This window comes from Lampetra fluviatilis, chromosome 19 (assembly GCF_964198595.1).
Source record: "Lampetra fluviatilis chromosome 19, kcLamFluv1.1, whole genome shotgun sequence".
In the NCBI taxonomy this organism is placed as follows: Eukaryota; Metazoa; Chordata; class Hyperoartia; order Petromyzontiformes; family Petromyzontidae; genus Lampetra; species Lampetra fluviatilis.
Genome location: NC_136293.1, coordinates 12,565,406 through 12,584,475, shown reverse-complemented (window position 1 = coordinate 12,584,475; position 19,070 = coordinate 12,565,406). Strand labels below are relative to the sequence as shown.

Here is a 19,070-nt window from a genome sequence, read left to right as displayed (position 1 = left end):
CGTTTGTGTTTGTCAGCGATCGTGTCGTCGTTATTCTGTCGTGAAGGCAAGAAATGCTGTATAGAGTTCTCATTTGCGGGATGATCGGGCTTTTGCCAGCTCCCAAGCTGTGGAATGCTTTATATTTGCTTGTCAATCCACTGCTGATGCTGAACGAGGGCCTCGCCGTGCTGTGCAGCCTGTGGGTGTTTGTTGGTCACGACCAGGGGTCAGCAATCTGCCACTGCGGAGCCGCGTGCGGTGGCTCTCTAAGGACTGCCTCGTGACAGTTCTTCATTAACGACCACCGTCTCGTATTTACGACTCGCATTGCGGCTCTTTAAATATTTGAGTTTCTTTTTTTTAATGAATGGCTCTTCTTGTTATTTGGTTGCCGACGGTGACGGTCAGTGCGTGTTGAAGGTGGAGAGAGCGTGGCTGCACTGCCCTCTGCTGACCACAACTTTACTTACTTTATAAGATATTCTTGATTTTTTCGGTAAAGTCACGTAGAAGGGAAATAATAAAATAATACAAATATAAAACATAAAAAAATTATCACGACGTTTCGACTGCAACGTGACTTTACCGAAAGAACCAAGAATATGAATCCCTGCAGTCACGAAAGCTTTAAATCAAAATTTTACTTTATATTCTTTCGCAACTTTTTAAAGGGTTGTTCATTGTAACATGTCATTTGATTTGTTTTGTAAATAGAAATACACTGTCTTGATTTAGCTGTTTGTAAATAAATGACACAACAAATGTGATCTGATGTCATGTAAATATGAAGTCGTATCCCTACCCTGCACAACTTGAGACCAGAATTTCATCAGTGGCACCTCGGTGCTCTATGCAGCCAGCCTGTGAGTCACTCGGGCACTTTGTGAACAACGTGACAGAAGTGATAGACAAGCCACAGAGTGATCCACTGTACCCCTCGACACCAGCAAGTCAATGAGTTGTCATCATTCTGGGAGTCGTTAGATTAAATAATCTATTCTTTTTTCTTGGTTCTTTCGGTAAAGTCACGTAGAATGGAAATAATAAAATCGAAATCTATTCTTTATTTCATCAAATGTTTACAGCGGTCTTTGTATTGTTTATTGTTCTGTCTTGTTTGTAAAGTTTTGTACTGAATAAGCATATAATTTGTATATGATTTGGATATATCTTTAAATTATTATGACCAAAATTAGATATCCGCCATGAGCATCAGGGATAAATTTAAGTCAGTCAATCGATGCATCGCCACATCTGTAATATATACCCCAAAAAACACACTCATTCCCTTTTGTCAAACTGGAGAGTTATAGGAAAACACCGCGGAGGGACCCACTTCGCCCTTCACCCTTTTCATTCTGAACGTCCGCAGGCGGCAAGCGCCGGGCCGGCGCGTCGCGGCAAGCCGGCGGGCCGCGGCGAGCGCAAGTCCTCGCGCACGACGACGCGCAAGGGCTCGCGCGACGGCATCCTGGAGCCCGTGACGGACTCAGACTCGGTGACGGTGTCGGAGCAGAGCGAGCCGTCGGCCGAGTGCTGGCAGCACATGTACAAGCTGCTCAACTTCTACTCGCTCATCGCCGACCCGGCCGGCGTCATGCAGCACGCGTCGCCGCTGACGCTGGCCGACTCGGGGCGGCACCGCGACGACAACGCAGGTGCGGCGGATCACTCTGGCCCGAGCGCCCAATGGGGAGCGACACAATTTGCCTCCGTTGCCACAAAGGGGTTGTCTCAACACTCGCGTTGTAAGGACGGTATTGCAACGAAAGGCATTGCTGCAGTTCGTACGGTGGTCTTCGTATTATAGATTTAGTCTTGGAAAAATTCAGTTTGTCATATCCTCGGGGGACAATTGGCCAAAGGCACCATAATTTTCACTGATATGTCTGCCATCTAGCAGGAAATATTTAATAAACATTGGATATTTGCACTGACATTTGACAATTATTATGGAGAAAGCCAGCAGCTTGCTACTTTTCTAATGTGCTATTGTGGAAGGGTGCCACAAATTTTTATTACATACACATCTGCCATTTAGAAGATAAAAATGGGTAAAAAAATACCCATAAGTACCAGCGACATGCTTCATTCACTCGATTGGATCTGACCTGGCAAAATAATATCTTGAAAATGCAATTCAATTTCCAAAATGTAAAAAGGTTATGTAATGATAAAAAAAAATGCTTTGTGATTTGTCTAGAAATCAGACTTCGTAAAGGGACTCATTTTCCAGCACCTCTTGTATGGTAATCTGATGCATTACTTGAAATACGGGGTGATATTGACGACTTATGTCCATACGCTTGCCTCGCACATGCAGTTGTACATGTGCCCGTATTCCGGTGTGTGTGTGCGTCATGGCTTGTGTCTGTGTGTGGAGCGGTAGCTAACAGCACTTGCCCCGACAGTCAGTTATGGCTATACGGGGAACCTCGTCTATTTTTTTGCGCGTGTTCGTTTGTTTCCCTTCCCCCACACCTCCGATTAGCACGGTTGGCTAAGTACGGTGCGAAAGAAGTTCAACGTGCGTGCGTCTGTCTTTGGGCATGCCAGGGAGTCCCGGTGACCCATTCTGCCGCATCGCCTTCGAGAACGAGGTGGAGGCGGCGGCGGCGGCAGCGGCGGCGGCAGCAGCCGGGCGGCCTCCGCGCTGGCGCGTGGGCTCGGTGGGCGCCGCCGAGCCTCAGCACGTGACGCTCGTGGTGTTTGGCGTGGGCATCGTGAACCACACGCGGCTGCAGGCCGACATCGGCGGCCTCACCATGGAGGCGGAGCTGCGCAAGGCGCACGGCAGCTTCACGCTCAAGGAGAAGATGCGAGGTACGCTCCGTCCGTCGCGTCGTCTAGGACATTCCCATTGCTGCACAGTGAGAGGGTTAAGACGTGGCTGTCACCGTGCTCAGGAATTAGAATCGTGGGCTGAGGCCTCTTGAGACCCGAGGTTCGATTACAGGCCTCAAGAAAGTCAATATATACCGTGTATGAAAGAACAGCGCTGAAATGTTGCAAAAATACATCTACGAGATCTACTGCCTCCTACAAGAACCACTTCTCACTGTCATGATTGTTACATATATGACCCAAATGCCATACAAACAGACAAATACCCCACCATGAAATCAATTGCTTTTGTTCTACACTATTAATTGATGCAGACTCCAAGGCCTATAAAGTTGCAGTTAAAGATAATGCACTGCACTTAGTTGTGAGGTAGATGACTTGTGATATGGGTTGTAGATTCCCATAATGTTGGCAATGATAGAAACATTCAGGCTAAATGTCACAAAATAAATGCAGTGGGCCCTGCACCCCTCGTCAGTGCATTGACCCTGTGTGTCCGCGTCTCCCGATCCTCTCGCCAGACGTGTATCACCAGAAGACCACGGAGACGTGCGCGACGGCGCACGTGGGCTCCGTCACGGCGGTGCTTCTCGAGGGCATTGCTCCCAACATGCAGTGCGTAGCCGCTCAACGTGACTCCCATGAGCCTCCCGCTATCTCCAGCAGTGCTGCTCGCTTTGCTTCACTGGTACCACTCGTGCTTTTCACCGGTGCCATCCCCACGACTCATTTGCCATCTCCCTTTGCTTGCACCGGTGCTCTCCCTTGCGGCACTGGTGCCGTTCCCCCGTGCTGGTGCTTTCACTGGTGCTGCCCTCTACGCTTGACTCTTGTCACCCCTACTATTTCACTGGTTCATATATAATTATTGGCAGAGCAGCATATACTCACGTACACACGCGTATATTTGCATGGTCACTATAAAAATCGTGAAGCTGCACAAGAATTGATGCAAATAACATCCGGGCAACTTGAAAAAGCTCTGAGGTTCCCATGCAAAGCATTGTGTCAGCTGCCCTGGTTATTACTGCAGATGTAGTAACCATAAAATATGCTCCGTTTGCTTTGTAGAGGGTGTTAAAGATATCCTGACAACATTCGAAATGAGAAGGCCATTGTGTGCCGGCGTCATTGTCCAACTTTGCCATATTCGTTAAATTACCCGCGAATGACTCAATTTGGGATTACAAATAACAGTCATTGCCCCTACTGGCAGACATATGCCCACTTTGAGACCACGTGCCGAGTCATCTTGTGCCGCACAGGAAGAGCTGCCACTGGGGATGCCAAATTCAAATGTGTTGAGATGAGATGCGATGTGGTAGTAGTCACTTATCGCATGTAAATCGCACCGAGATGCCCCGACGCGTGAAGGGGCGCCGTGTCAAACACAAATCATCGTTGCCCTTGAGTGTTTCATTTCTGGCGTTATCGTTTAAACTATTTTTATTGAAACATGTTTTTTTATTTTACCAGGTAAGGACCACTGAGCTATATAGCTCATTTTTAGAAGTGACCTGGCCACAAATGACAGCTCATTGAAGTGGCTTACGTGGAAATTTATAGCAGCCAAATACTCTAAACGCATGATGTTGATTCTAAATGTGGAGGGAAAATCTGGAGGACCAGGCGGAGAACATGCAAACTCCAGATATACAGGCGTTAGGGTCTGAATCGAACCCACGACCTCCTGTATACCAGGCGAAGTAGTTAACATCTCGTTGGATTCCTCCAGGTTAAATAAAGATTCTGATTCTAAATCCACGCTGTCGGGCGCAGGACGGTGGTGAAGTGCAGCGTCGCCAAGTCGCAGGCGCTCTACACGGCGCTGCGTGGCGCTCGCACCAAGAACTCGGCCGTGCTCAGGGTGGGCGCCGTCAAGGTGGACATCCCGCAGCACCCGGCCACGCTGCACGGCATGATGGTGCGCAGCTCCCACCAGCTCTCCAAGCAGATCTCCGACCTCATCCGCCAGCCGGCTCAGAGGTCAGCGAGCAGTCCTCTCCCACAGCCTCCCCACCGGTTGTGTTTATTTCGGCGTCGGTTATGTGTATGTATGTTGAACTTCTTTCGCACTGTAGTATACAACCATGCTAACCTTTTGCCTGTGATTAAATCGCCTGGAATGCACCCCCTCTCATTGGATAGTGGAAGCTAAGCAGGGTGTTGAGCCTGGGTAGTGATTGGATGAGTGTTGTAGGCTGCTACAGATGGGTGACCACCGTTCATATAGCAGGGTGTTGTAGACTGCTACAGGGGCTACGTTATTGGCAGCAGAGGGCAGTGCATCCAAATCCATTGTTGCACAGTACATCTACACTGAAGTCATTCAATTTTGGTTACTGCATGTCAATCATGTGGTGTTTTTTTATCAACTGGGTAAAATAAATTAAGGGAAAATTTGGCATTTACGTGTCATTTTTATTTTCAATATTTGGTGATGGAGCTGATGACGCAATTTGAATTCAGAACTTTCTGAGTTTTAACCACAGTGGCCCCAAGCTGTAGCTTGGTCCGTCAAAGCCAAAGTAATCGCAGTCAAACAAGCATGGAGTGGCACTCATCTGCAGTTTACAGTTGTAACACGGGTAAGTAAATCCACAACACAATGTTGAGCTTTCCACAAAGTGGTCCTCGTTGAAGAAAGTTGTACCCTTTTTATCCACCCTAGAGGGATAAAGCCCTGAGTTGAATCCCAGCTGGGATTTGATCTCATAACCTACCATTGTGAGCTGTGCACTCTCACCACTACGGATAGAGTAACCATTGCATGAGTTAAAAGGCATATTTCTCACATACGAGTGTGAAGGTCCACTACGTATGTATGTTGAACTTCTTTCGCATCATACGTAGCCATCCGTGCTAATCGGAGGTGCGAGGGAAGGATGACAAACTACACGCACACAAAAAACTACACACGCAACCGTTGCGTTGGTCCAACGCTGCGACCGATTCGCGCGTTCCCGACCTGTGTGCAGGGACGAACCACAGGCTCAGGGGGCGGCAGGGAGCCAGGGCGCACCGCAGTCGGTTCCGCGCACGGCCAGCAGCCAGACCCAGACGCCGCTGGAGCCCAGCGACTTCCCGCAGCTGCCCGAGAGTCTGGAGCGCCGGCCGCTCGTGCTCAAGTTTGACGCCATCCTCGACGGGGTGACCATCGGCGCCGCGCTCCTCCCCTCGCTCCGCGCCGAGTACAAGATGGAAACCATGAAGAGCCACGGCATCACCGGTCAGAGCCGCCCCCCCCCGCCTGTCTATACGCCGAGCACGGTGTGAGTTGCACCCCCACCCCCGCCCCCCACTCGTGCGTCACGCTGGCCCCGAATTGGCCCTCGCTAACGGCGCCAGAGATTGTTGCCACGGAGGTGACATGGAGGTTTCTGCGCGTGTGTAAATGAACGGGAGCGTGTGTATCGCGTGGGGAGTGATTCCTGCGATGGTTATTACCCTGCACCGTGAAACTTGGTGCGGAATAATGTCTGTGGAAAGTTATATCCAAGCGAATACTCCTGGTCCCACCCCAACTGCTCGTGCACCATGCCGGCCTTAATTGGAGCTCGCTAGCAGAACTTTCCCTTACAATCTATGTAGTTCTACAAAGGGGCCTCTCTCTCTTTGTGTGTGAGGGAGCAACATGTCAATGCGAGATATGTAATGCTCAGAGCACCACGTGACCACTAGGGGCTTTAAACCTCACCGCCGCGGTGCGCTGTCTCCCCCAACAGGCGCGCAGACGCAGTTCAAGTTCGAGCTGCCGTCCCACCTGCTGAGCCTGACGTCGCGGGTGGCGTCGGCCGAGTCGGTGGGAACGCTGCCCTCCACCAAGCTGGCGCTGCCGCGCATCGCCGTGTCGGGGGAGTACGTGATGGAGGAGCACGGGGTCTTCGCGCCCGAGGAGTGGACTAGCGACGGACTCACCACGCGACGCGGGGACTACCTGCAGTGCGTGGCCGAGGTGAGGCCCCCCCCCCACCCCCGGAGCCCGCTGCGCGTGGACCACGGCACAGCAACGTCCATCACCGTTCCCGTGCCGTTCCTGGGCCGTTGCTGAGCTGGTAAAGTGAAGTCCCCACTGGTCTTGGACATTACCCGTTCAGCTGCGCAGGCGGCTGTGGATGATTAATACAAGGGGGGCCTATTGCCGCCAGCAAGTCACAAGAAGGGACAGCACCGTGCTCGGCTGCTCTTGCCACCATATACCCTTTTTAGGCTGAGTGGACAGGGGATGATCAAGGGACATTAACATTATATTCTCTAGTCGCGTATGTTGCTGGGAATAAGCCTGAGGAACTGAGATTGTAGCACCAGTGCACCTATCTGTCCTCGTTGTGACATTAATTGCTGACTTGACTTAGAACATTGCTCAAGCCAAGTACAATTACCCAGTCAAGATATTCATCCAGAGAGTTCAGTGCAGTGTGCTAACCATCACACCACTTCCCAGCAACCACAACGGTGAATATCACAGAAACTAGCCATTGACGGTGGCCTGGTTACACCAGCACCAGCACTGCTTTCTCTAGAAAGTGTGTAATATTAATTTATTTTTGTGCGTCGTTCCCAGATTGGCTCATTCGAGCACAACCTGAGCACGGATTTGCTGCATCACCTCGTTTTCGTGCAAAAAGTCTTCATGAAGGAGGTGAACGAGGTCATCCAGAAAGTGTCGGGTGAGCACGGAACGGGGCAGTACACAGTCACTCCCGCACGTCTTCTGGGAAAATTGGTGTCTCGTATCAGCCGACGCTTGCGGTTTTTATTGTTCCCGTATTGCCTTGTCTGTCATTACCTTGTCTGTGCCAACCATTGCTGACAACGGGCATTCACGCGTCATTGGCAAAAACTGTCGGCAGATAAACAGAGAGGCGGGGTTGGGGCGGGCTTGTGGAACATTTAATTTGTGTGCAGGTTTCCGTGATGGATGTAAGAGATGAGTGGTACTATTTTTCCTGTCCCCTGAGTCAAAGGGGCTCCTTTTGAGTGATTGGAGGTGGGTGGACCACACGAATAACGGTGGCGTTTGTAATTTTGGTGCTGTCTGTGACAGCTGGCACTCTCCGTAAACTGCCATGGTGGCAATGCAGGAGCGACGTCCAGTTCTCTGTTCGCCACTGCATTTAATCTCATAGTTTTACGATGGATTTGGTGCTTTTCAATTGCCATACTGCGACATATGTGCATGATTGTCTTTGTCGGGAACTCATTTGATAACGAATTAACAAACAAGCAAATGCATTTGCTACTCCACAAGGCTGTGATGGCTTGGTCAAAGTATATTTTCTTCAGTCTCAATGCCGGAAACAAACTGTGAATTGACAGTTTTGCGTGTTACTCGTATTCGGTGTTAGGCAGCCCTGATTTTGATGTGAGCGTAACGTGATTGCACACAAGTAATGAGGCTTGCGTGTCCATGCCGGGCCAGGCGGAGAGCAACCCATTCCCCTGTGGAACGAGCAGGACGTAGTCAGCGCAGATGGGGAAAGACCTAAACCTCTGCTCTACTCTCTGCAGCTCCGCTTTCAGGTTAGCATCGCGGTGCACCACCGCCTTATCGGCACACACGCGCACACGCTCATCCATTCACGTGCGGGGATGGTGGAATCGATCCCTGGTGGGTGGGATTGCTCGTCAGGATAGAGCTCACGGATTGTTTCGCGCATTTTCGCAGGGAGTGCAGGTGACGGCCACCACGCCCACCATGAGCGCAGTTCGCTTCGAGACGGGAGTCATTGAGTTGGTGCTGTCCAATCGCATCCAGACCAAGGCATACGCTGGGCTGGGCCGCAGCGGCAGCTACCTCAAGCTGTTCGGAAAGTGTCAGGTCGACCTGTACCTGGCCCTGGGGCAGATCGTCAGCAACCAGGTGGGTGCCCCGTTGCGGTCATCGGTGGCCATGTGCAGCTGTTAAATCCTCCCCACCTCGCGCCTGACACACAGCCATCAAACAAACGCCTGCAGACAAAGGCAAGAGGCAAGGTCTGCTTTGCTGAGTAGGCTTGTAATGATTCTTCCCGGTGAGTCAATAAATTGCCAGTATTTGAGGTGACAATTTAATGCAAGAATAGATTCATTTTTATTTTGTTTACACTTGCATCGTCTCTGCATGTGTACAGTGTATTCATATATACACCCCCTGATGCACATGTCTCACCATTCTGTGGCATTTCGAGACGCGATTGTATTCGGTTGCTGTATAAATTCAAGTCGTATTGACTTGTCTTGTTCTGTCTTGTGCATACCGTTAGCCTGGTTTGCATTAATTACACCAATTGAGTCTTAACACGCACAATTTTTTGCTTGTATTGTGGGCTTAAGAACCTTTTGTAATCAACGAATCTATGACTAGTTGGAGGATATGTGCAGTGCGTATTGTATTTTAGCTTCACCCTATGAACGAAGGTGTTTTGAAAGAAGCTATAACCTAAGTTATAAATTCCCTTATCTCAATCCATAGGTTTATTTGACTGGTTTTTGGGTTTGATGAAATAATTATTGGTCTCTTATCTATTATCTTGAAATACAATCTGCGCTGCCGCCGAGACCCTCACCAGGACAAGCGGATTGAGAAACGAAGGAACGATCTGGGCAGTGTCCCAAGCTGCCCGACACTCACATGAAACTTCCATGATGAGAACCAGTGCCGTCAGGTTTAAATGGCTGAGCCAAGCGCCAGCCAGGATTTGTACGCGAAGCCTTGCGATTGCGAGTTGCGTGCTCTGATCACGGGGCCACCCACTCGCAAGACGATCAGTGCTCCTGCAAACGGTGGCGGAGCGAGAGAAGCTGAGCCTGCAAAGCCTGGGCCGTGTGTCACCGCACGCAGGTGTACAAGGAGGCGGTCTCCGAGTTCCATCAGGTGGCTTACTTCCGCACACGCATCGGCCTCCGGAACGCCCTGCAGAACGAGATGAGCGGCTCGCAGGACCGTGAGGCCGTGCTCATCACTTTGGACCGGCCCATCGTGTACGCCCAGCCCGTCGCCTTTGACAAAGGTCTCCTGCGCGGTCGTGCGGGCGGAACTTCGCCCGAAGCACGCACGCACACGCGCACATGCACGCATGCGTGTGCGAGCACACGTAGTACACAAGCGTAAAATATTAACACACGCACCTTCCGTAATATACATGCACGCATGTGGTATACAAGGGACATGTCCACACGAAGATCTCCTGTGTAGCCTTTACTCGACTCTTGGGCAAGTAAGGTAAGCAAGCGTCTATTAAGGCCGGTACGGCACACGAGAGGGCGAGTGGTTAGCATCATGCCCGGCCACCTTTCTCTCCCTAGTGCTGTTGTTTACACACCACACCAGGTACTCTTATAGGGTCGAGTTGACTTAGGGGAGGAACAGGACCGGATCATGTATTTGTCACCGATGTTGGCTGTGAGCTGTAATTGAGACTCAGGTGGCCGGGCTCATAATGCATTGGGCACACATCCGCACACGATTATACACACAGCGACATGATAACAGAAGACAACTTCCCGGACACTGTTTGGTTCCTGTGTAAATCGCAATAATGCCATTTATTTACTCAAGAAAGCCTCATTGAGTCTCAATAATGGCTTTCAGGTGGGGCCTACATTATCGGGAAGTTTATATTCAAAAGGTATCATTCTATATGTGGGCCATAACGGTGTAGGCCCCGTTCATCAGTGCACGCGCACGTCTTGTATTGCGAGGCTTGTATAAGAACTCGCCACTGTTAAGCGAGTGGCTCATTGCTTATGGCTCACAGTTAGTGACAGTTTACATTCTAAATGAGGTTTTTGTTGGTGCCCCCTGCTCCCTTTCACGCACAGCTGTGCTCTTCTGGCTGAACTACAAGGCGGCGTACGAGTACTGGAACGAGCAGCGCATGGCGCTGGGTCGCGACGTCTACATGGCCACGCGGGAGCTGGTCGACAAGTTGCCCACCATCTCGCAGACCCCATCGCAGGCCTTCAGCACGCTCATCCTGCAGCTCACCGTCAACGAGCTTGGCATCTGCCTGCCCATAGGAGCCACCTCACAGGTACCGGCGTCAGGCGAGGCGCGGAGACCCCCTCCTAACGTCAGCACGAGCCCTGGAAATCTATCCCGCTTCTGATTCGAACCCTAACCAGAAACATGAACACAGCCCCGATTCTAAACCTAACCCAAGCCCTGAGCTTAAGGCTGGTCACGAGGCACATTGTAGCCGAGGCTCAAATCTGATCCGCGTGCTAATCTTGGCACCAGATATTTTGGCTGCTTCTGATTCCAGCGTAAATGTAAGCAAAGTAAGTTCCCCGTAGAAGCAAACATTTTACACAAATGCGCAGAGATCCTTTACTGTTGGTAAACAAAATAATATTCTGGAGAGGGCAGTGTTTGGATGGTGACGGAGCGAACCAATGATGTGACTTTGAAGCTGAACCAATACTTGGACGAGGACCCCGGTTCGGCGCTGGTGCTTACGGTGGAGAGCACCCTCATCTCGGCCTGCTCCTCCGAGTCTCTCGTCAGCAAGGGCCACTTCAAGAACTTCTGCCTCCGCTTCGCCGAGGAGTTTGAGACGTCCTGGGACGACTGGAAGCCGGAGCTGCGCAACGGGACCGTCATGAACGCATGTAAGAATGTGGCCACCCCTTCGCCGCTTTCAACTTTGAACTCTTCTTGAGGACTGAGCGAGAGCCGCTTGAGAATGACGTCAATTGTCTCCTTTGTATAGGACTTTGTGGGAACATGCCAGGAAAGGGGAGCGCTCTTCATCTTTTTGCATTATGATTGTGTAATTTTCACTGAAGCACTCCGTGCCACGCAGCATCGCTACGGGGGGGCAGCCGGTGGCGTGCACGGTGGTGCTTGCTTGCGATTGGGCGCTTTGAAGTCACGGGCTGGCGAATCACGCGTATTTGTGGAATTCCCAAATCCACTGGGTCGCGAGAGAGAACTCCACAATGGGGTTTAACCCAATAGTCAGAGCACGCCGAATATAACAAAACAGTTGACTGCTTAACCGACATTGATTTATTTTCTTCTTGGAAGTGTAACATGGCAATGGTTATTGTTTGTGCACACTTACCATGTTAACATTTTCAAAAGTACACCTTCCTGGAGACCGAACAACACGTAGCTTACATTTTGTTTGCATATGTACATAAATGCCTGCAAAAAATGTACAGCCCTCTGTCAGTCCATTGCTGCACCGGGTGCATCTCGCAGTGCGATGTCTGCTGCACAAAGCTACCCTGCCCAGAACATAAATACACAAGAAATGTGTCCATGAGCTTCCTTTCTAGGCAGGTGAGAGCCCATTCAGATAGTGTGTGGCTTTTTAAAGGGAGACCAAAGGTTAACTTGTGGGTGCCATATTACGTTCCGTGACGTCATCACACTGGACGGCACACATGACGTCATGTCCCCATTTTACTCCTCTACACATCTGTTGAGCAAATTAATTGAGCTCCGTAGTGATTACTTCTTGAGGCCAGTGCACATTCTAGGGCTCCCATGCTCACGTTTCAGTCCTCAGCGTCACCACAGCGTAATTCGCTGTTACACTTTTGCCTAATTGAGGTGAAGTCCGCTTAATTCCTTGGTGGGTTTTTTGTTCTTCCAGATGTGTTACCGTTCTTCCCTTCAATCCATGAGCACCCGTCATACGTACACTCTTCCTGTCATTTGGATGGACGTGCCTTTGGTTTGGCATCACTGGTTTGTTTTTTTTGTCACAGGCGTGGTTCCGGATGGGACCTACGAAGTCTGTTCACGCACTACGGGGCAGTCTGCAGCAGGTGAGTTCGTGGGAAAGGACACTTTAGATATATAAATATATTAATATTTGGTATAACTCCAATGAAGGCAAAAGTCATAGTGGTCTCACTCCTCAAGTGAGCATTGGGGCGTTGCTCATGTATGCTAACAAGCGTGATCCAGTGGCGGAAATGTTTATTGCTGTGGTAGAGTCGGTGTCCTCTTAGGACAGCCACCGCTGATTTCCGTTTATGGACCCCGGAAGCATGATGGGTTGTTTCGTTGAGTCCATCATGGTTGAGTGAGGGGCTCAAACCAAAGTGTGCCTCCCTCCCTGTGACCTGCGATTATTTTAGGAATGTTCTGGAAAAACTCGATAGCCCACAAAAGCTGTTTAGAGTGTAGGGTTTTGTTGACCGTTGAATTTTGTAGGTGAATTGAGTGAATGATTAAGTTCATGGCTTGGCCATCTGTGGGGAGATTATACAATACAAACTGTTAAAGATATACTATATGAATAAGAAATATTTTTTTTCACTTTATCTAAGACACCCCTCATTTGCAGGAAGATGGAGTAAAAAACAAACAGGTTAGGCGAATGAACCAGGCTGTCTAAACTTTGGCAGCATTTTGAATGCGATAAAAAATACTTTTAAAGTTAGTCAAATGCTCGTCAGATGCTTGTTTATTATCGCTATCATGACGTAACTGTGACCTCACTCCCTTACGCTTCAATATGACATGGAGCTGTACGACAATCCTTAAAGATTCTAACTCGTGTCCCGCATGCCGTAACAGCCCCGACTGCTTGGCACCTTGTTGCACCATTCGGGTACGCCCGCCGCCACCCCTTCATGCGAGCGCTGAGCTGCCCAACAACCAACCACCCGCATTGTCGAGGCCTGCCCTGTAGACGGTGAAATTAAACTGCCGATTGAACTCAGTGACGTGGCAATCTAGTGCTTGCCTGACCTATGATCGCAAAAGCAAGAAGTAGCCTAGGGAGACATATACAACCTAACAGCTGTTTGTCCTTTCGGTTACGTCTTTAATTTAAGCGCCGTCATCAACCCGCGCGTCTTTTCCCGCGTGAATGGTTGCCACCCATGTGCTCGTTAGTAAGTATAATCCTCCCGGAATTTGGTGCGGCGTAGGTTGTGCCCTCGATTGGAAACGCGGGTGCCATCCATCCATGGCGAGTGAAAATATTCCGACTCTTAAGATCGTTGTAAAAAAAGCACGCGCGTCTGGCAGACAGCGGCAGTGCGGGCACGTGGATGCTGAACGTGCTGTGGAAGATGTGCGGCATCGACGTACACATGGACCCGAGCATCGGCAAGTGGCTGAACACGCTGGGCAGCACGCTGACCACGCTGACGGGCGAGGAGGACCTGGACGACATTGCGGATCTCACGTCCGTGCTGGAGCACGGCATCTCCGACGAGGACGAGCCCGACGGCGTCGCCACTCCCTTCCTGCATACGGTGAGCACATGGCCCTTGCAATGTTTCACATCGGGGGTCTGCGACACATTCGACCACAATTGAGTCGTGACGTAGCCAACTCAATGGCGTATAGCGGAGTATCGGGAAGGCTCGATTATTGCAACTCACTACTCCACGGGACGTCTGATAAGAAAATTATTTGGCACGTGTCGTGACGGGTACTGCAAGATTTGACGATGTTCGTCCAGTGCTCACTGAGCCGCATTGTCTTCTGGTTGCCGAATGAATACATATTAAGGTCGCGCTCATTTCCCACAAAGTGCTTGCCACAAATGAATCACAATACCTTGCTGATCTCATCAAAAAGAATAAACCATCACGCGAACTCCAGTCATCATCACAGCAGTGGCTTTTGGCTAACCTTCGAACAAAGGCATCGCATGCTTTCACATGCGCTTCTGCGGCCATCTGAAATTCTCTTCCTTCCGATATTAGAAAGCCGCTGGAGCTATGCACTTGTAAATCTAGATTGAAAACCAATTTCGTTCGAACTGCTTTTTGTGTTTAGTTTGTTGTACTTCCCCCGCACCACCGATTAGCACGGTTGGCTGCGTACGGCGTGAAAGACGTTCAACATACGTACACTACATACAAAATAAATTCAACATTCCATTTTCCTTGCTTGAATTGCTCTGCGTTTCAATTGTTTTATGTGAATGAATACAACCAGCTTCGCGCTGCACTGGGTGCGTTTCGACCACCTTGCGCATATCAGAACTTAGCCGTACGTCGGTTACAAGAGCCGCAGGCTGTAATTTGGTGAACATCGCAGTCGAGGTATTGAAGCCTGAATATTGCGAGATGTCCGTGTCGCCTGCCTCGTTTTATTCGATCAGAGGGTTCTGAGTGGGGTGCCACCCGTGCGCTGTGCAGGACGTGTCGGATTTCAGGCGGCAGCCGTCTGTGGGAGGCCCCAGCACCGAGCTGTCGCTCAGGAGGACGTCGAAACGTCTCATCGAGAGGGAGCTCAACGAGCAGGCCAAAGTCATCGATGACCTCAAGTACGGGCCCAGCCGCTGCGTTCAAAAAAATAATTAACCTCATACCTCGCGTTAAGTAATTACATTTTCACAATGCACGGCAGCTCCAATTAAACCTCTCACAGCTTGCTCACAAGAAGAACATGGTGACCTGCCCCAGTTAACGTTGCCCAGAATTCCAAAAAAGTCTCAGGATAAAAAATAGAAAACCTTTTAAATTAGCGAAACTTCCCCAGCACGCACGACCTGATTTTCGTTTTAATTTTTCGTCAGGAAACTCGGTGCGAGTGAGAGCACCATCAACCAGGAGATCCAGCGCTACCAGGCCCTTGAGACGTTCGCTGTCAAAGACATCAGGAGGGACGTGCGCAAGAAGCTCAAGCGCTCCAGCATCGGGGCACGTGACCGCTGCCTCCATCACACTATCCAGCACGCTGCCTTCGTGTTCATGCATAGAACCAAATCAGTCCTGAATGTGCCTGATCTCATGAGATCTTATAACCCCTATCAGAGGTGAGCTTGGGTAGTAATTGGATTGGAGACTGCCTGGGGATACCGGGTTTGCTAGGCATGATGTGATTCGATTTTCCGAAACACACATTCAAACCCCGTATCTCAAGACCTGCATGCTCATTGGTCCAATACAGCCATGTGCTCCTCCCTGAGCCACCTGCCCTCGTGTGGTGCTGCTGTTGGTTTTAGGCGCTGCTTGCGCCAAGGTGGACAGGGGGCTAAGAGGTCAGAGCGCCGAACTAGCTAGCACCGCTGAAATTCTGGGTTCAAATCAGCTAACTTGTCTATGATTAAACCGGATCCTCTATAATACGTTTCTATTGAGTTGATGGTGTCAGACAGCTCACCAATAATTGGACAAAAAAGTCATCGTGTTGAATTTGGTTCTGCGCCCTAGTTGGCCAAATTTCAGTTGCCTCAAGATGTTCTCGAACGCGAAGAATTGCACCACTGCCAATAGCGTGACCGGAATATAACTCGGGAAGCGTGGCAAAAATATGAGTAACAGTGAATGCACGCTGCTCGTGTGCCGCAGGCCGTGTCGCTCAAGGATCGCTGGGGCCTGAGCTACAAGCCGAGCCGCTCCAAGAGCATTGCGGCGAGCGGACGGCCCAGCCTGAGTCGCGTCGGCCGCTCACGGTACGGTTTCCCTACCCTGGCCCTTACGGCTTTCTTCCAGCCTTGCTCTCCCCTAACTCTCCTCCTCCAGCAAGCTGTACCGCATCCATGGCTACATATGTACATGGCTGCATATGCACTCTGCTAATCTCGGCCCGAAGGTAGAGAAACCTTTTCGAAACTCTGGATTGCTCACATGGTTGGTTGGCCTCTAAATGTTTTCTTGTTTGTCTTTGTTCCCGATACTCATTCTAAATTGTTTGTACGAATGCATTAAATGTGTATTTCTCAATTTAGACGAATGTAGCAAACATTACTACAAGCGTCATTTAAAAAAGTCACCGGTAAAAGCTAGATGGAAAAAAGAGAGCAAAAAAACTTGACTGTTGACTTGAATCGCAAACTCCACTTTGTGACGATGAATAGAATTGCTCGGGAGGAGGGTGAATCCTTTCATACCTAGCAGTTCTGAAAGAAAATGTTTTGTATTCATAATTTATATTACATTTTTCTATATTTCACATGAATTAATTAGAATATATTACTTATAAAATATGTATTCTGAATGGTTTAATGAATTTTTAAATAGCTGTTTAATGTTTTTTGTTGAATTGGAATTAGCTATTTTACTCTACCTTTTTTAATCCCACGTGTTTGCCTATCTGGTCTCAGTGCGCGTTAACCTGCTCGTGAATAGAGGTTATCCAACCACTGAATCTCTATAAGAAAAATGTCACGTGTTCCATGAAGCGGCACTAACACGAGGATGAAATTTTGTTAGCTGCCTTCTGTTATTTTATTGTTCATTTTATTTATATTTTTTGTGTTTATACTTTTTGTTTTTTGTTCCCTGGGGCAGTCACATCGATGGAGATGATTTGCCGGAGATCCGAATATACGAGGCCACAACTCCCATGCCCAGAGTGACTTTTGACATCCACAAGCCGGTGAGACGCCCAGTGCTAAGCCTCCTAATCGGAGGGATTTAGTGTAAAAGAGGACAGACACACACCGACATTGGTTTCATTAAATCTATTGCCTGTAACGGATTGAGTGTGCGTTTCTTGGAACGATGATGTTTATTCAATTATTTGTCCTGGCTACATCTGCTTTTGTCAGCCTTGGCCGGCGCTACTGTGCTCGTTAAAGCTGGTTACAATGCATATTTTATTTGGACTTGTGTACCATGATGCATTGCACGTTGCCTGTCATTGTATCACATGTGATAATTCTGCCCGTGTTTGATTTAGCCCATGGTAATGATGCATAATCTATGCGTTTGCATGATTTTTACGGACTTGTTTTTCTTAATTTGCCCTCTATTGCTTGTGCTGAGTTGCACCGCTAACAAGAGTGGTCCCTTCGTCCCCTCCCGCCCCATGTGCGTGTGAAGTCTGTGCTGGGTTATGTGCCCGAGGAAAGATATTCAGCTCGAGACAACCTGTACTTCAAGGTAGCATCGGCGACGGACAAAACAAATCTTTGTGTCAAGCCACTTACTAACCTGTCTTCCGCTTGCGCAGTTCATTCTGTGAGCGACCAGTCCAACCCGTTTCGTTCACAAGCGATCCGTGAAATCTAAAGTGAAATGTATTCTTTTTCTGACTATCATAGAACATGTGCTTGCGCTGACGTATTTTTGGGTGTCTTTTTATTTCAGCCGGATATCAACATAGCCCAAACGCCGCATACCATTTAGACTCTTTGAAAAAAATAGCATCGGTCACAAGTACAGTCATTTCAGAGTAAAAAAAAAAAATCCCTAACATGAAATAATCATCAAATTACATCATCCCAATAATTTCCAATTTATATGCTTGTGATGCTTATCTATTCTTGTCTTTCCTTGAATTTGAAAGTAATCTCTGCGCAGTTCTGCAGAAAACCCACATTTTGTACGGTTATTTAGTGATTCTCTACGATCCCTGCATTTTTACTGTGTAAAGCAATCTGTGACGCGACAGCTCGGCATGTGTTAAGATTCTACAGGTGTGGTGGCCCATACTTGAACAGGATCGCTATTGTACCTACAGTTGATGGTTGTACGGGCAACCACTGGATACAGGAATTGATTTGCTTGAACTCCTGGAATAGAGGATGTGGATTTGGCCCCAGTGGCTGCCGGTCACGTCCTCATGCCCCCAGGAAAGGCCCTCTCGCTGATTGCGTCATGAGCGCCTCGTCTGAATCTCTATCCCGAGACAGAGTGCCCTGATGGTGTGTAGGGTTACAAAAAAAACACAGCTTTGCCTAACTTTTAATTCATTCCATGGCCTGTGCATGGATCACGAGCCGTGAATGCATCTTACAAAAATCATGTTTGCGTGTCCAATGCTTTGAAGGTGTCATTTTGTTCTGAGCGTACCTTTCCATCTGTGCTGCTACGTTGCTGTTGGTCTGAAGGTAGAAATCTTAATGCGTTGGTGGCGTGGTTTGCCTCGGTTATTGCTGGTGATCTGTGCATTCTGTAATTGTGCTTTGTGGAACTAAAAGGTGTGGATGTATTTGAACTACATGGCTTGTGTGCTGGCCTTGTAAGGCAAGTTAGCGGTGATGTCCATTGCAAGCGGTGACGTTTGCAACTCTCTTTGTTTTGGCGAGTTAATGAGTACAATTGCTAATTATCCATGGCCGTGCTGCTCTTTGGCACACGGTGTGAATCGCCAGCAAGCTACAGCATGACGTTCAATAATACATCACACACTCAACATCCACAGGGATTTGGAACTTGGTGCCTTTTCCATTGCAATTATTTCTGTTCTATGATTTTTTAAATCAATTTTCCAATTATGCTTACTCTGAGATGTATTGCTGCACGCTGACCTGTCTAACAAGTCATCTGGAAACATAAAAACATTTCAGAATGTAGTTTGTCAAACCACTGCTGGATAACGGCTATTCAACACCATG

The 19,070-nt window shown here is 49.0% G+C and overlaps 1 protein-coding gene across 10 annotated transcripts in view; it reads left to right on the top strand.

The window, feature by feature from the left end:
- The window catches only part of BLTP1 (bridge-like lipid transfer protein family member 1), a 135,066-nt gene that overhangs the window by 69,376 nt on the left and 46,620 nt on the right, over nucleotides 1-19,070 (top strand). For 9 of the 10 annotated variants that reach the window (XM_078865107.1, XM_078865099.1, XM_078865104.1 and 6 more), the window contains exons 48-66: nucleotides 1,355-1,640; nucleotides 2,539-2,805; nucleotides 3,348-3,441; nucleotides 4,606-4,812; nucleotides 5,805-6,055; nucleotides 6,552-6,781; nucleotides 7,391-7,496; nucleotides 8,249-8,349; nucleotides 8,495-8,689; nucleotides 9,650-9,818; nucleotides 10,630-10,841; nucleotides 11,220-11,418; nucleotides 12,526-12,585; nucleotides 13,799-14,028; nucleotides 14,923-15,050; nucleotides 15,303-15,426; nucleotides 16,078-16,181; nucleotides 17,020-17,107; nucleotides 17,554-17,613. In XM_078865107.1, the coding sequence (XP_078721233.1) occupies nucleotides 1,355-1,640; nucleotides 2,539-2,805; nucleotides 3,348-3,441; nucleotides 4,606-4,812; nucleotides 5,805-6,055; nucleotides 6,552-6,781; nucleotides 7,391-7,496; nucleotides 8,249-8,349; nucleotides 8,495-8,689; nucleotides 9,650-9,818; nucleotides 10,630-10,841; nucleotides 11,220-11,418; nucleotides 12,526-12,585; nucleotides 13,799-14,028; nucleotides 14,923-15,050; nucleotides 15,303-15,426; nucleotides 16,078-16,181; nucleotides 17,020-17,107; nucleotides 17,554-17,613 (3,111 nt within the window). The remainder of the gene's footprint in view (nucleotides 1-1,354; nucleotides 1,641-2,538; nucleotides 2,806-3,347; nucleotides 3,442-4,605; nucleotides 4,813-5,804; nucleotides 6,056-6,551; nucleotides 6,782-7,390; nucleotides 7,497-8,248; nucleotides 8,350-8,494; nucleotides 8,690-9,649; nucleotides 9,819-10,629; nucleotides 10,842-11,219; nucleotides 11,419-12,525; nucleotides 12,586-13,798; nucleotides 14,029-14,922; nucleotides 15,051-15,302; nucleotides 15,427-16,077; nucleotides 16,182-17,019; nucleotides 17,108-17,553; nucleotides 17,614-19,070) is intronic. The other variant, XM_078865106.1, reaches the window with a different exon arrangement.